Genomic DNA, 14,932 nt, shown 5'->3' with positions numbered 1-14,932 from the left:
TTAAACACACACAAGCATCCCATGCCCGAGTCACAAAAGTAGCAAGTGGTGGGCAGGAGAACTTACATCTGAGCAGTCTGCTTTCTGAGAGCTTGGGAAAGAACTTACAATTGCAAAGCTCTGCATGAATTGGGGTGGCAAACCCTCTATAATGGCCCAGCCAACAAACATTGGAGGCTTTGTGGCCCATCTGCACTCTGTCACAATTTCTCAAATATAGTCCATAGTAGCCAAGAGGCAATATGTAACAAGTGGGCATGGTGAGGGTTTAGTTTTTCAAACTTTATTTCCAAAAGCAGATACTTACCTGGATTCAGGCTGTAGGCCATAGTTTGTTGACACCTGACCTAGAAAAATAGATCCTTGAAGAGAGTCAAGTCTTTCCTTCTTTTTTGGACAAAAATAACAGATTTGATCTAAAAGACCAAGCACATAAAATAAAGCTACTACAGTTAATTATTTAGAATTGTATTATATGTGTATTAATTTAGGGTGTCTGTAATTTACATTTTTAAGTTAGAAGGGGTATCTGTATTTATGATTTGGATGATTCAGGAATATAGTATTTCTACTGCCACTAAGATCCTGAGAGTCAGTTTAAGAAGTGCTCAAGGCTTATTTGAATTTTTAAAGATTTTATTCTTAATTATGTGTGTATGCACGTGGATTTGTGCATGTGAGTGTAGTGTCCACAGGAGACAGGAGGAATCAAATGCCCTGGAGGTGGAGCTACAGGCAGTAATGAGTCACCTGATCTGGGTACTGGGAACAGAATTCAGATCTGCAAAAGCAGCAAATGCTCCTAACCAGTGAGCCATCTCTCCAACCCCAAGCCTCATTTTTAGATCCAAATCTAAAACCAGTGAGGTAAGCACAATGTAATGAGGGTCAAAACCACTTACAGGGACTGGAGATGTAGCTCAGTTGGTAGAGAGTACTTCCCTAGCATGCATAGGCCCTGGGCTCTATCTCCAACACTGCATAAACTGGATGTGGCAGCTCACATTTCTATAATTCCAGCACTTGGGAAAGTCAGGAGGTTCAAGACCATCCTTTGTTACATAGTGAACTTGAGGCCAGACTGGGATACATGAGACTCTGTCTCAAAAAAAAAAAAAAAAAAAAATCAATAAAACAAAACACAGAGCCAGACAGGAGAAACCCTGCTTGCAGTTGTTGGTCAGCGTAGTCCAAGAGACTCCCAATATAACACAGGCTATTGCTACAGCCTTTGTTACCTTCCAGAACTTGAAGGTAAGACCCTATTGCTGAAGACAGGACATACTTCAGACACAGGACTTGGAGCAATGGAGCTGGAACTGACTTGGAAGCCTTCTCCCTAAAGATTAGTTCTCATAGTTCTAGAGGATACTATGCAAACTGCTAAGGGAGAAAATCAGTCAATGGTTCAGTACAACTCTAAAGCCTAATAACCACAACTACAGCAAACTACCTCTTGGTGCAGTGCTGGCACTGTTACCTAGGGGGTAATCAACAGCTATCTAATTGGACTTGGAGCCCTCTCAATGGAGGGAACTCATGGGTGGCACTGTAAATAAAGCCAAATACACATGGCTGGAGAGGTCACAGATCCTAGAGAAAACCCTACCTCTGTCATATCTCTAGACAGATGAAATTTATTACCATATGATAAATATGGATCCTTATATCTACAAATTATACTGTACATCACTAATCAAAGAAGCTTTTTTCTGCAACAGGAGGCTGTTGAGAGTTCCACAACTGGTCACACACAGAGAATGTATGTCTGAGAGATGCCCAGCCCTAGGTGACATAGCTACAGTGGAACCTCTACACCTAAGCCTCATGGAACATAGTAGAACAGAGATTAGAGGGAACAATAATACATCCCTCAACTCTCACCAGCAAAGCTTCCTCATACAACAGAGTATGATGCACACAGAAGCCCACAACTGGCTAAGTTTCAGAGAGTAAGAGACTGCAGAGTGTGTGCCCCTGAATACAACTCCTGTACTGAACCTCACCCACGCACAGCCGAGGGACCATTGCAGAAGATGGGGCAGAAAGATTGAAAGAGCCAGGGTTGGTGCGTGAACACAGGAAACAGAGACTTTCAGGCCACTGGGAACTTGTTCATATGAACTTGCAGCAATGCTGACAGCATGCACAAGACCCATGCTGATTAAATTAGACAAAAATCCAGCATGGGATGAGGGAAATGGACAGCCTGCCCCAACCCTAGCCAAGAAACTACTGGCAAATGATTACCATGGGATGAGGGGGAGTAGATCTTCTTTAATGGAGTAAGCCTGGATAGGGTGATTGGACTCCAGTGGATGAACTTGCACGAAGGAACACCTGGATAGAAACGCTTGACTGGATAGGATTTAACATATATGACAGAATACCTGAAATATGGTGGTGGGGTGGGGTTGCTAAAGACAAGTCTGGGAACTGTGCTTGCAGACCAGTCCCCATGCCAGTTCCTACCAGGTGCAGAGGCCTGCCCAGCCAAGGAAGCCATGACCTGGTTGGAGGCAATCCACAGCTATGTATCTCTGCATGGAAAGCCTCTTCAAAGAAAGGCACAGCCATCCTAAGCTAAGGGGAACCCTATGAAAAAATTTCCACAAAGTCTTTAGGTAAAATCAGTCAGTTCGGTATGTTGGCACGTCTACCATCCCAGGACTTGGAAGGCTGAGACAGGCAGATTGCCAGTTCAAGGCCAGTGTGAAGTACACAGTGTGACCATTCTGTTTTCCCGAAATCAAACTGAACCTGTAGAAACACCAGGCAGACTTTAATCAACTCAGCTTCTCAATCTTAAAAGAATGAAATGACGAACCTCAAAATATCTGTAAGGAACAAGAAATTATGTAGTGTACCAGTCTTGAAAAACAATCAAAACCTTCTAGAAACAAACTAGAAGAACCCAAATTACGAACCAGTGGGTGGATCCCTGGAACTCGCTGGCTAGCCAGCTTAGCCTAATCGGTGAGAGACCTTGTCTCACTTAAAAAAAATAAGGTGAGCCAGGCATGGAGGCACCTGACTTTAATCCTGGCAGAGGCAGAGACAGAGGACAGAGGGCAGAGGGTAGAGGGCGAGGCAGAGGCAAGCGTGGTCTACATAGCAAATTCCAGGCCAGCTGGGGTTACAGGGAGACTCAGCCTCAAAAAGTCCAAAGACAAAGGCTTATGAGGGGAGATACAGCTACAAGGTGGAAAGGCTGGGCACTGCTTGTTCAGTAAGGTTTACAGGTAGGGCTTGGATCAGCACCAGTCTGGATGGCAGATATTCGGCTCTATACAATGAAAGCAGAGTGACCCAATGTTTCAATAAAACTGCAGAACAGGTGGCAGGCCAGACTTGGCTGGTGAGATGTAGACGGCCAATTCCTGGGTCCAGAGTGCTCTGTATATATGGTGTGCCATTTCACAGGGCTGAGGGAGAAGACATGAATATGTATGTGCTTCTGTTTGCATGGTGTCAAGGATACAGCAAGAATCAGCCCACAGAGGTTATCATCTGATCCCTTCACGGAGAGCTTGTTCACTTCTTCCTTAGACCCTCATATAGCTGTCTCAAGGGAAGACAACTAGGTAACTGTGGGTCACAGAAGATATCCCCATTCTTTACCTGTGTGTACATGTGAATGTGTTACCTGGGCAAAAACGAAAATCCATGTATTTTTTTTAAAACAACTAGATTAGAATTCAGAAGTCTTTGAAAGCTTTTCAGGAAAAGAAAACATCTTTATTTTTAGGACATTGTCTCACTATGTGGCACTGACCAGCCTGGAACTCACAGTGTAGGACAGTCTGGCCTTGAACATCTGGTGATTCTCCTGCTTCTGACTCCTGAGTGCCGATATGACAGGTGTGTCCCACCATACCTGCCTTTGGAGGAAAATTATCCTAATTTTTAAGAAAGCATAATTTTGCCACTACCCCCATCACCCCTGCCCCTCCAACTGTTTCTATAAAGTAAATATTGCCCCACCATATGGGGGGGAGGGGAGAGGGGGAGAGGAGGGGGGGTAGAGAAAGAGAGAGGGAGGGAGAGAACGAGAACTACATGATTTGAAAAGTACATGTAGAGGGTAAGATGGCTCTGTGGGTAAAAGCGCTTGTCACACAAGCCTGGTGTCCTGAATTGGATCTTTGGAACCCAAATAAGGTGGAAAGAGAGAACAGACTCCACAAAGTTGTCCTCTGACCCCCAAACACATGCTGTGGCATGTGCATCCTCCTCCCAAATTAATAAAATTTAAAAGCAAAATAATAAAAACCAAAAAATAAGTTTAGTCCTTTTTGAGGCAGGGTCTCCCTGTAGCCCCAGCTGGCCTGGAACGCACCAAGTTGGCCTTGAACTCAGAGATCCGCCTGCCTCTGCCTCCCTAGTACTGGGATTAAAGGTGTGCACCACCATGCCTAGAGAAGAATAAAAATAAAAAATTTCAAAAGCAGGAACACGTGATCTCTGTGAGTTGAAGGCTGCCTGGTTTATATAGCAAGTTTCAGGCTAGCCAACGCTATATAGTGAAACTCTGTCTCAAAAAAATAAAATAGAAAAATACATGAGCTAAAGAACCGTCATACAGGAAGCGGGGGAAAGGTGTGGATGAAACATGGGTATAAACTAGAAGCCTGTGAGTGCAGGAAGAAGAAAAATTGATTAAATTTGTTTCAAGTTTTATAAATTCACTTATTTCCCTATTTTCTTTGAATACCATTGCTAGTAATTAGCATTCATGGAGGGCTTCCATAATAATCTAACACTTGCTGAATCACATAATCCTGTTCAGTTATGAACTTATCACTCCACTTTGTAGATGAAGAAACAGCTGACATAACCTCCAGCCCTCAGAAGGTGTTGAACTGGGAGTGAGGAGATCAGTGCAGAGGCAGTTATACCCTCTGTTCCTCACTTTGACATAATTTTAGATGTACAGACAACTTTCAAAGATCAAACGAGCTCCTGCACCCTTCCTCCCTCTCCCCTAAACTTTGGTGAACAAAGGCTGCCTTAAAAGTCTGTAGACCAACTTGGAACTGAACCTGGGTGCTGGATTCTCTGCTCTTAACTACTGAGCCCTCTCTCTGGCCCACGAGCTTCGTTTTTCACAAAATAAATTTTTATATACATAAGTATTTTACCTGCATGCATGTAAGTGCACCAAGTGCATGTAATGCCCACAGAGGCCAGAAAGCATAAGATTCCCTGGAACTAGAGTTATGGATGGTAGTTAGCTGCCATGCGGGTGCTGGGAATCAAATCCAGGTCCTCTGCAAGAGCAGCCAGTGCTCTTAATCCTGAGTCATCTCTCCAGTCCCTCGCCATCTTGGAGCTTCTAAGAAATGCAGTGTCTCAGGCCTGCCTCTAAGCAGGAACTCATCTGATGCAAGATTCTGAGAAGCTATTAGCCCATTAGTTGTGGCTCCTTCTGAGGAAAATGGACACAGATGAAACATAATTTATATCCACATCATTTAAGTTTCTCGGGCTTTTAAATTTTAAAAAATAAACAATCCCCAGCACTCGTGAAAAGCTGGGCATGGTGATGCACATTTGTAATCTCAGCTCTGGGGTGGGACAGGCAAATCCCTGAAGTTCACCGATCGGTTAGCCTAGCCTAATTGGCAAGGCGCCCAGGTCCCAGTGAGATCTTGTCTGAAAAAAATAAGGTGGACAGCTTCTGAGGAAGGACACTCAAGGTTGTCCCCTGACCCCCACACTCCTGGCACCTGTACAGACACACACAGAAAGTGTCTTAGAAAATGTTTTTAAAAATGATTTACAACATAGCCCAAACATTAAAAAGCCGTGCCCTGTATCCAAATGTACATTCCCAACATTGCTGAGTATCTTCACCTCCCCACCTAAGGATGAGGTCCTGCTCCCTCCCAACATAAGCTCCAGTGGATGCCATTCCTTTAGATGAGCATCTCACTGATAAACTCTTTCTCCTCCCGCCGGCTCAAACCCAGACCCTAGGCATCAGCATCCCCCACCCCACCCACTGCCCTAGTATCTATCCTGCCCTCAGTGAGAACTACAAAACTTTATTTTGGACACATGGCACAGCTTCCTATGCCAACATCTGCCTGAATCACCCTGCTATTGCTATGTAATAAAACACCCCAAACACAGTGGTTAAAACAATACCGACCTGTTGCTTCCAAGTCTTTGACCAGCTGGGCAACTCCTCTGGTCTGTGCCATATCAGATGAGGTTGGGTAGTTTAGGACAGCCTTACTCCCATATCTGGAGTCTAGTGTCACCTCCTTCAGTGGACACACCCAAAGGAATGGCTAGAGGGAGCAGTGATTCCACGGAGGTCCTTAGTAGAATTGGCCACAGCCCCTGAGCCTTTCACCTTCACTTAGAGCCAAATTACATGCTATGCCTTCCACTCTCTAAATCTTATCTTTTCCCCTGCTCACCTTCCAGAAGACTGCTCCAGCTCCTATACCCATACTCTGCCCCTGGCACTTTAGTCTAGGAAGCATCAATCCTGGACAGATTCAACTGATCAAGGGTATAAGCCTCCACTAGACCCCTGAAGTACCCCCAAAGGGTCAAATAGCTGGACCCTTGTAATGGGTCCCCCCCATCTCCAATGGGCTCTCCCTCAAGATAGTCCGAGTAAGACAAATCAGGGACAAGAAAGAACACTGGATGAAGGGACCCTGGCCAGTTCATCAGCATAGCCAGAGACCTACAACATGCTCCTCATTTCCAGGCTTGGCCCCAAGGGCCAGGGTCCTTCTCTCCAAGAATCTGCATTTCAACCAGCAGCAGACAACAGTGCTTTAGTCTTGGTGTGCATCCTTGGAAACAAAGACAGTTCAGACCCTTTTGCCCATGGTATTTGGTCAGAGCAATGAGAAAAGTACTAAAGGCGCAGGAAGGACACAGGTGCAGCTCAGTGGCAGAATCTACCAGAGCACTGGGCTCAAGACACATGGGCTACAGGAGGTAGGGTGGGAAGAGCACATTGACTCTCGTGCCAAGAGCACCAGGCTCAAGGAGCAGGACTGGCTGTGCCCCCCCAGAGGGAAGCCTGAGTGATGAACTTAAGCTAGCTCAGCTTAAGACAGAAGCTCCTTAGAGGATAGGAGAGGCAACCATGCCAGGACCAAGCAAGGTTCTAATGCACTAAAAGAAAGCCATTCCAACAGTCTCTCTGAATTTGTCTCTATCTAACCTAACTAGGGAGCTTTGCAGAGATGCCTACTATACAAAGCTATACCCCAAGGATGACAGCCCACATGCCAGGAGATAGCTACCAGGGCACTTCAAGCAGGGCCCAGAAGAAACGTAGAGTCCAGGGTTGCATAGGGAGAAAGGTATTTTATTCAATAAAGAGAGTAACAACTGGGGCTAAGAAATGGGAGCCCCCTGGACATGTCCCCTGTCCTATGCAGTGGTCAGAGATGAGGCCAGGCCTGACAAGAGCCTGGGAGAAGCTTGCAGAGCTCTATATTGCTTTGGGGATGGGACAGGCAGGCCCAGGAGTGGGACTTTGATCTGTTAGCACCAGGAACCTTCTGCAGCTAGACTTGGGGACAGTGTGGCCCTTCTGCTGCCACCTGAGCAGACTGAGGAGGGGGCTGGCAGCAGAGGCTTCCTGTAGGTGGTCACTGTCAACTCAGACCCCACCCTGCCTTGCACCCTAGCCCCTGTAAACATAAGAACAGGCTTGTGGCCTCAGAGCCCCTCAGGACAGAATGAGGGTTCGAGATGTGTGGCTGGGCTTCAGGCGGCCCAGGAGCTGCCGGGCTTTCTCCTGCATGAAGAGCTGGTCCTTGGTGCCCCCGCAGGCCACCATCTTCCAGGCGTTGGTCATCTGGGAGGAGGTAAGAGGATTAACATCCACAGGACCAGATGCTCCCTACAAACCCTGGTGGTCCTGGCCAGAAAGGGTGAGGGATACTTCTAGGACCCTCTCTCTAGAAGCTGGAAGCCAGCTGTGCTCCCTCCATTCTCTTGGGTGACCTCGGGGAAGTCAAACCCCACCTGTAGGCTTTCTCAAAGCAGGAGGCCAGAATTGGAGAAGGGGCGCGGCACCTGTTGGTCTCATGAGAAGCCAGTCAAGCAGACAGATGAGGACATGGAGATGTGGGAGGCCCAGGGCCAGCTCTGCCCTCAGGGACAGACTGTGCACTAAGCAAACCAAACACAGATAATGACTTTGTGACAGGCAAGCTCAGGCCACAGAAAGGGATCTGGGCTAGGGCTTCTCTCCAGAACTCAGAAACGGCTTCCATGAGGAAGCAGCAGAGGAGCAGTCAGGGTTTGTGTAGGACCTAGGGTGACAAGAGCAGCAGGACCCTGGGGACAGCCAATACTCACAGGGGCAGGGGCTGGAATGTGGCTCCGGGACTTCTGGGACGCCGTCGCCTTCTCCGGTTTGGCCTGCAGGAAGCCCTGGTTGAGCAAGCTGTTATCCTCTTTCATACCTGGCAGGGTGAGGCTGGAGGAGCTGGATGGGACATTGGTTGGCTGAAATCAAAACCAAGTTAATCAGCACTTCAACGTAAGATCTCGGCAAGGAGAAAACAAAACAAAAAAGAGCACCCTGTATCCTAGCACCACCATCTCCCTGCTGTTGAGATTTGGAGTGGGATATGAACTTCTCTAGGCCTCTCTAAACCCCTCTTTCCTCTTTCAGAAATGGAGTTTAAATGAGCTCCTTTCATCTTTTCACTTAAAGAACTTAAGAAATATTTGTGAACTGCCCATTTCTCATATACTCTGTAATGCTAATGCTTGTCTCAGGCTCCACATGGTGCTATCAGACCTCCAGGACCAGAAACAGCCATAACCATCAAGAGGAAATATGGCATAGACTACACACCACCTCCAGCTTCTCAGTGGATTGCCTTTCTGCTGCTCTACCTGGACCTGAGGCTGTAGGGCCTAGGAAGCCAAGATTATAGGCTAATTATTTTACATGCAAGTCTCCATTAGAGCCCAGGCCTAGCATGAATGAGGCTCAACCTCCAGCAGTTGAAGAAGAAAAAAATATGTGCCTGAGGTAAAGGCAGCCAAAGGTCTGACTGAAGGAAGCTAATTCCCCAGCGGGGCAGAGTTCCCTAGACACAGGTTTCTCTATAAGGACAGCAGCCTCACCTGTAGGGCCAGGTGTAACAACACATAACCTTTGTTCATTCTTCCACCCCCTGCTCAAAGCCTCTCTAATGGTGCCAGGGCAAGCCAGCCCTCCACCCCATCAGCTGCAAGGGACCACCTTGTGACACCTAGGCTCTGTGAAGGTGGTGACGTCCATACCCAGTAGAGCAAGGCTGGCCTACAGGCCAGAGAGCAGCTACCCAGGGTTTATGTGCCCCAACCACCTGTCTGCTTTGTTGGCACATAGGTGACAATTGGTGAGGACATATTATTGCATGGTGTTCTAGCAATATAGCACCTACCAAATAAAGGCCCAAAACGACACAGCAAAGCTGCTTAATGAGGCCCAGCCTAGGAGCCCAGACCTGCCATCCCTTCCCCAACACTGGGCCTAGTCTTTCCAAAGCCCAGCCTGAAAACCAGAGACCACTTCCTCTCCATGACTAGACAGCTCCAAAAGCAGAAGGCTTCTGGGAGACAACATGGGGCAGTGGTCACTGTCAGCCCCTTACCAAGGAGAGAGCCTTGGGCAGTGTAGACATCATCAGCTTCCCATCTTCATCAACGATGTCAAGAGCCAGAGATTTCCTGACTTTCTTGATAGGGCTCCGTCGCAGCTGGGAGTTGGGGAGGAAAGGATGGTTAGGGTGGATGTGAGGGGTTCCTGTGGCCAGTAACTTGATCACTGTCACAGATTGTCAGAGAATCAGGCCTCACCACAGTATAGCCTTTGAGGCCTCAGTGGCAGGACTTGCTCTAGGGATATGAAGGCCAAGGGCCACATTAAACCCTGCCCCAGGAGGACCTTGCCCTGCCAGGCACTACAGCAGCAAGCAGGACACAATATGAACATCAGGCTACCAGAATACCCCCTCCTCACCCATGAATGGAGCAGACACAACCCCAAGTCTCCATCACATGATGTCTGTCCCTAAAACATTCCTGGCAAAGAATCATCCAAGTGACTCCTAAAACTCAACCAGAGCAACAGTATGAAAATGTGAAGTCTGCTGGACATGACCTACAGATACCTCCTGGCAAGGAATCGGACCAAGTTACCCTAGGGATAAGAGCACAATTCTATTTAAGAGTCCATGTCCACAATAGGGTTTACTTTGTATCTCTTGGAAGCAGGTCAAGAGTCTGTCTGCTCTAATGAAGGGGAGGGTCTCAAATCCAGACCATTACTGTGCCCTGAATAGGTGCTACAGCAGCTAAACAGAATCCAGAGAAGCCACAGAGGCTCTGAGCCAAGTTCCCTCTACTACATACACATGGGAAGGGCCCCAGTTCAGAGGGTCCCTTCCAGCCTCCCTGCCTAGCTTCTCCTACTGTCTCTCCCTAGTGATTGCAGTCTGAGAAAGGAGCACAAAGACAAGGGGAGAGTCAAGGAGCTGCCTGCAGCTGAAGTACTAAAGACAGGATAGTGGGAAGGAAGCAGACCCTGGAGTCCGCCCTGTACCAGCTGTCTCTTCGCGCCAGGTGTCCCTGTGAATTCCATCTCTTCAGATAAACAACCCCTGCTCCCACGGCTAAGGCACCCACTCTGGCACTCTCTTGCCTGGCCCACTCCTCCAAACTGATGTCCATCTGAAGAGGACCCTTAGAATCCGTGTCCCTCCTACTACCCTTTATCCCACATGAATCCAGGTGGTCATGAGGTGTGTGTTACATGCCTGTCTCCATTCACTAAACCCTGTGAAGGAGAGCCTTTGTCCTAATCAACCTATTGTTAACCTATTGTTCCACTTTAAAAGGGACCAATACAATGCTGGATAAGTGCATCATTCAAAAAGGAGCGGAGAAGCCTAGGCCCTCCTCTGTAAGCTACACTGTCAGCGATTCACTGGTTCCCCCTGCTCTCAGGTCACAACACCCCTCATGGCTCCAACTCTTCCTAAGTTGCCTAGGCTGGCAGGCAGCAGGAGCTCCCTAGGCCCACAGCCACTCACCCCAGGCTTCCTTTTCTGCTTCTCAGGCCTCACATCATCTTCAATGATGAGCTCGATGCCAGCCTCAGAGCGCAGTACCTCCTTCAAGTCTTCCTCCAGGTGTGGGGTCTGGGGCTGAGGGCAGAAGTATGTGAAGTCAACATGAGGTGCACTTGGGTTATGTGGGTGTGAGGCAGGTAGGCAGTACTGAGCAAGCCAGGAAGGGGCCTGAGCCAGGACACTGACCTCACACATATCATTCACAACCATCAACTGTCCTGCCTTGGACAAGTGGATAAAGACCTTAACCCTGAGGCCTGCAACCTTACACACCCACAAAGTACTGTGCAACAACTGCCATGTTCACATGCCTTCCCAGGCCAAAGCTGTTATTAGAATCCAGATTCTTGAGCTTGGCATGCCCTGAAGCCCCAGCTCCTCAGTGGGCTGAGGCAGAAGTCACTTCCCAGAATTTGAGAAAGCTTTTATCTATAATCCCAACACTTGGGAAGCTGAGGCAGGAGGAATCAGCCTGGGCAAGTTCCAGGCTAGCCTAGCCTTCAAAGCCAAACACTATCTCAAAAAACAAAGAACCTGGAGCCACTGAGAGCCCAGGATCATTCAGTCCTTCATCCATACTAACAGAGGCACTTGGGGTCCATTTCCATCGCTCAGGCCCAGGAGCTCCAAGCAATCTCTCTAGCCTCAGGTGACCAAGACTAAGGAAGGGAGGAGGCTCCTGAGAATAAAGGGCACAGTGACACTTCAGAAATTGTACAAAACAGCTCCCACATAGAACCCATAGCAGCATTTTAGTCCAATAGAGAGCGCCTCTATTCCAACAGGAAAGGCAGCACCTAACTAGCACTCACAACTGTCATGTGCAATCCTGAGAAACCCCACTTAACTCAGTCTACAAGATGACATCACCTCTGCAACCCCCTCCCTCCCTCCCTCCCTCCCTCCCTAGTTCAAGGTCTATGTAGTACAGGCTGGCATCAAAGTCACAATCCCGCTGCTTTAGCATCCCAAGTGCTGAGATTACTGGCACAAACCATCACATCTGGCTTCTAGCCCTTTTCCTTTTTTGAAACAGGGTCTCATACAGCCCAGGCTGGCCTCAAACTTGCTATGTAGCTAAGGATAATCTTGAACTCTTTTTTGGGAGTTTTTGTTTTGTTTTTTTTTTAATTAGAAGAAGCACTTCATTACAACAGCATTGACATATACAGTAACAATATCCAGAGCAATGATGCATCTCTTTCAAAACTGGCTGTAAATTTTTAGGTTTATAGTTGAATTAATAGTTATATAACACAACTCAGTATAAATCCTACAAAACATGAAACTGAAATGTTTTAACCTTTAAAAAAGATCTCCATTTCATTTTAAAATATACTGTTTCATAGAGAAAAACTCATTTTTCACACAACTAACACTTAGATGTTTGCACATGAGTCTCTATCTTTATATATCTGATTGTTACTAGTCATAGTGGGTTACTTTCTGAGATCCTTGGCACCTGAGCATGGATATAAAGTCGTCAGGTAGATATGAATGGTAACGTTTTTCACATTTACTAATTAACATGAAGCAAATTTTTATGCCTCTTCCTCAAATATAACTCATTATTTAATTGAGTTTTTTGTGTGTATTTCATATAGAACATTTCAATCTTTTTCATCTATACACCCACATCCCAAGTGGCACCCTCCCATAGCCTCCTCACTGGAGTCCATATACTCTGTCATCCCTGTTACTGTCCAGTGTTGTCAGGGCCCATAGCCATTCCCCAGTGCTTGTCCATTCACTGACTCTAGTCAACCTACCTGCAGTTCCTTTTTTCAGGAAGATCAGCTGTTCATCTAGCAGCAAGCTACCGCCAATATTCCTTTAGGTAAGATTGGGGCCTGCTGTTCATTTTCCCAGTTCTATGCTGGGTTGCTGTCTGGGAGTCTCTTGGGCCACGCTGGCCAACAACTCAAAGGTTATCTTCTATCTAGCATTGCTTCCTGTTATGTAGCCTTTAGCTATACACATGGACTCAAAGAATTCTACTGATCCCTTTAACCTTTAGTTATACTTTCCTTATGTGTGTTTAAGACCATGCAGTTGGCGCAAATAAACCAATTTATTTTTAATCTTAGGATCATTTGAGGACCTATTCCTCAGGGGTCACATGGCCTTAGGAGGAGCCCTTGGCTTACCAGGAGCCCCTGGCTTACCAGTTCCATCTATGTGAATGTCAAAGGTCCTCCTTGATCATGGACAGCTTAATTTGGAAGCGTGGAGGAAATCTTTCCTCTGTATTGAACCTCCTCTTCATAGACTGGACACTATGTTCAAGTCCATCTCGTTACAGGACATTTTGAGAGATGCTGCATAGTCCCCTGGAACTTAGTTAACCTTTGAGGGCAAGGAGCATGTACTGTCCCTAAGTCCCTCTGACTAAATTAGTATAGGCCTCAAAGTATGCCTGTTACACATCCAAGAAGGTTAGTTCTACCAGCCTAGTACTTTTAATTATCATGTGTTATGTAGATAAAGCTTGGGCAAAGACCAAAGGTTCTCAGACAAACTTTGACTAGACATATATTATGTTCCTTGAGGTAGTTGTTATGTATAATTTGTCAGTAGGTTGTTAGACTAATATAGTTCCCCTTGTTTTTTTGTGTGTTTTTTGGTCTTTTTGAGACAGGGTCTCCCTGCAGCCCCAGCTGACCTGGATTCCCTATGGAGAAAAGGCTGGCCTCAAACTCAGAGATCCACCTGCCTCTGGCTCCCAAGGGCTGGTATTAAAGGCGTGTGCCACCACGCCCGGCGCCTTTTTTTTTTTAAAACTAGCCAGGCATTTACCTCTCCCATTCTCTAACCCTTCCACCATGGTTTCCCCATTTAAAGTACCCCCAGTTTTCCCTTAATAATACCCTTTTCATATGGTCCCACCTCTCTTGAGCTCCTTCTTTTCCTTTATCCCCGAGGTTTCTTGTATAACCCTCCCTCCCCCCTCCTCTTAACTGCAATTTTTATCTGCATCTCCCTTAATAACACCTGTTTCCTAGTGCTGTTCTCTTTCATATTCTTTCTTTTTCCTTTACCTCCCTGGTTCCTTTCCATCATTCTGGTTCCTGTAGTTATGTCTGGATACTCACTTATAAGGATTTGGTGCTAGGATCCACATATGAGGGAGAACATATGTCATTTGTTTTACTGAGTCTGTTACTTCACTTAGTAAACAGTTTCTAGTTCCATCCATTTACCTGCAAATTTCATGATTTCATCTTTCTTTACTGCTGAGTAAAACTCCATCGTGTAAATGAACAACATTTTCATTATCCACTCATCAGTTGAGGGACACTTAGGCTGTTTCCATCTCTTAGCTATTGTGAAAAGAGCAACAACAAACATGGATGTACAAGTGTCTGCAATAGGATGAGTTCTTTGGGTATATGCCAAAGAGTGGTATAACTGGGTCAAATGGTAGGTTCGTTTGTAGTTTTTTAAGAGTTCTCCACATTGCTTTCCACAGGTGTTGAAAAAGTTTGCAGCCCCACCAGCAGTGGATGAGTGTTCCCCTTTCCACACATCCTCTCCAACATTTGGTATCATTTGTTCTCTTGATCTTAGCCAGTCTGACTGGGGTAGGATGAAATCATAAAGTGGTTTTAATTTGCAATTCCCTAATTACTAGTGATGTTGAACACCTTTTAAGATGCTTCTTAGCCATCTTTATTTCATCTTTTGAGAACTCTCTGTTCAGCTCCTTGGCCCATCTTTTAATTGGGTTACTTCCTTTCTTGATCTTTTTTGAGTTCATTATATATTCTGGCAAAGACTTTCTCCCATTCTGTGGGTTTTCTCTTCACTTCCTTGGTTCCTTC

General features: G+C 46.4%; 1 protein-coding gene across 1 annotated transcript in view; it reads right to left on the bottom strand.

Moving 5' to 3' along the window:
• Positions 1-7,324: 7,324 nt before the first annotated feature.
• Positions 7,325-14,932, bottom strand: part of Mybl2 (MYB proto-oncogene like 2) — a 42,453-nt gene continuing 34,845 nt past the window's right edge. The window contains exons 11-14 of the mRNA XM_008850990.3: positions 11,073-11,186; positions 9,633-9,737; positions 8,341-8,490; positions 7,325-7,834 (exon numbers count right to left, since the gene is read on the bottom strand). Coding sequence (XP_008849212.1) covers positions 7,706-7,834; positions 8,341-8,490; positions 9,633-9,737; positions 11,073-11,186 — 498 coding nt within the window. The 3' untranslated portion in view covers positions 7,325-7,705. The remainder of the gene's footprint in view (positions 7,835-8,340; positions 8,491-9,632; positions 9,738-11,072; positions 11,187-14,932) is intronic.

This window comes from Nannospalax galili, unplaced genomic scaffold (assembly GCF_000622305.1).
Source record: "Nannospalax galili isolate Female #2095 unplaced genomic scaffold, S.galili_v1.0 scaffold205, whole genome shotgun sequence".
NCBI classification, from domain to species: Eukaryota; Metazoa; Chordata; class Mammalia; order Rodentia; family Spalacidae; genus Nannospalax; species Nannospalax galili.
The sequence above is the reverse complement of the archived record's forward strand: the minus strand, read 5'-3'. Positions and strand labels throughout refer to the sequence as shown.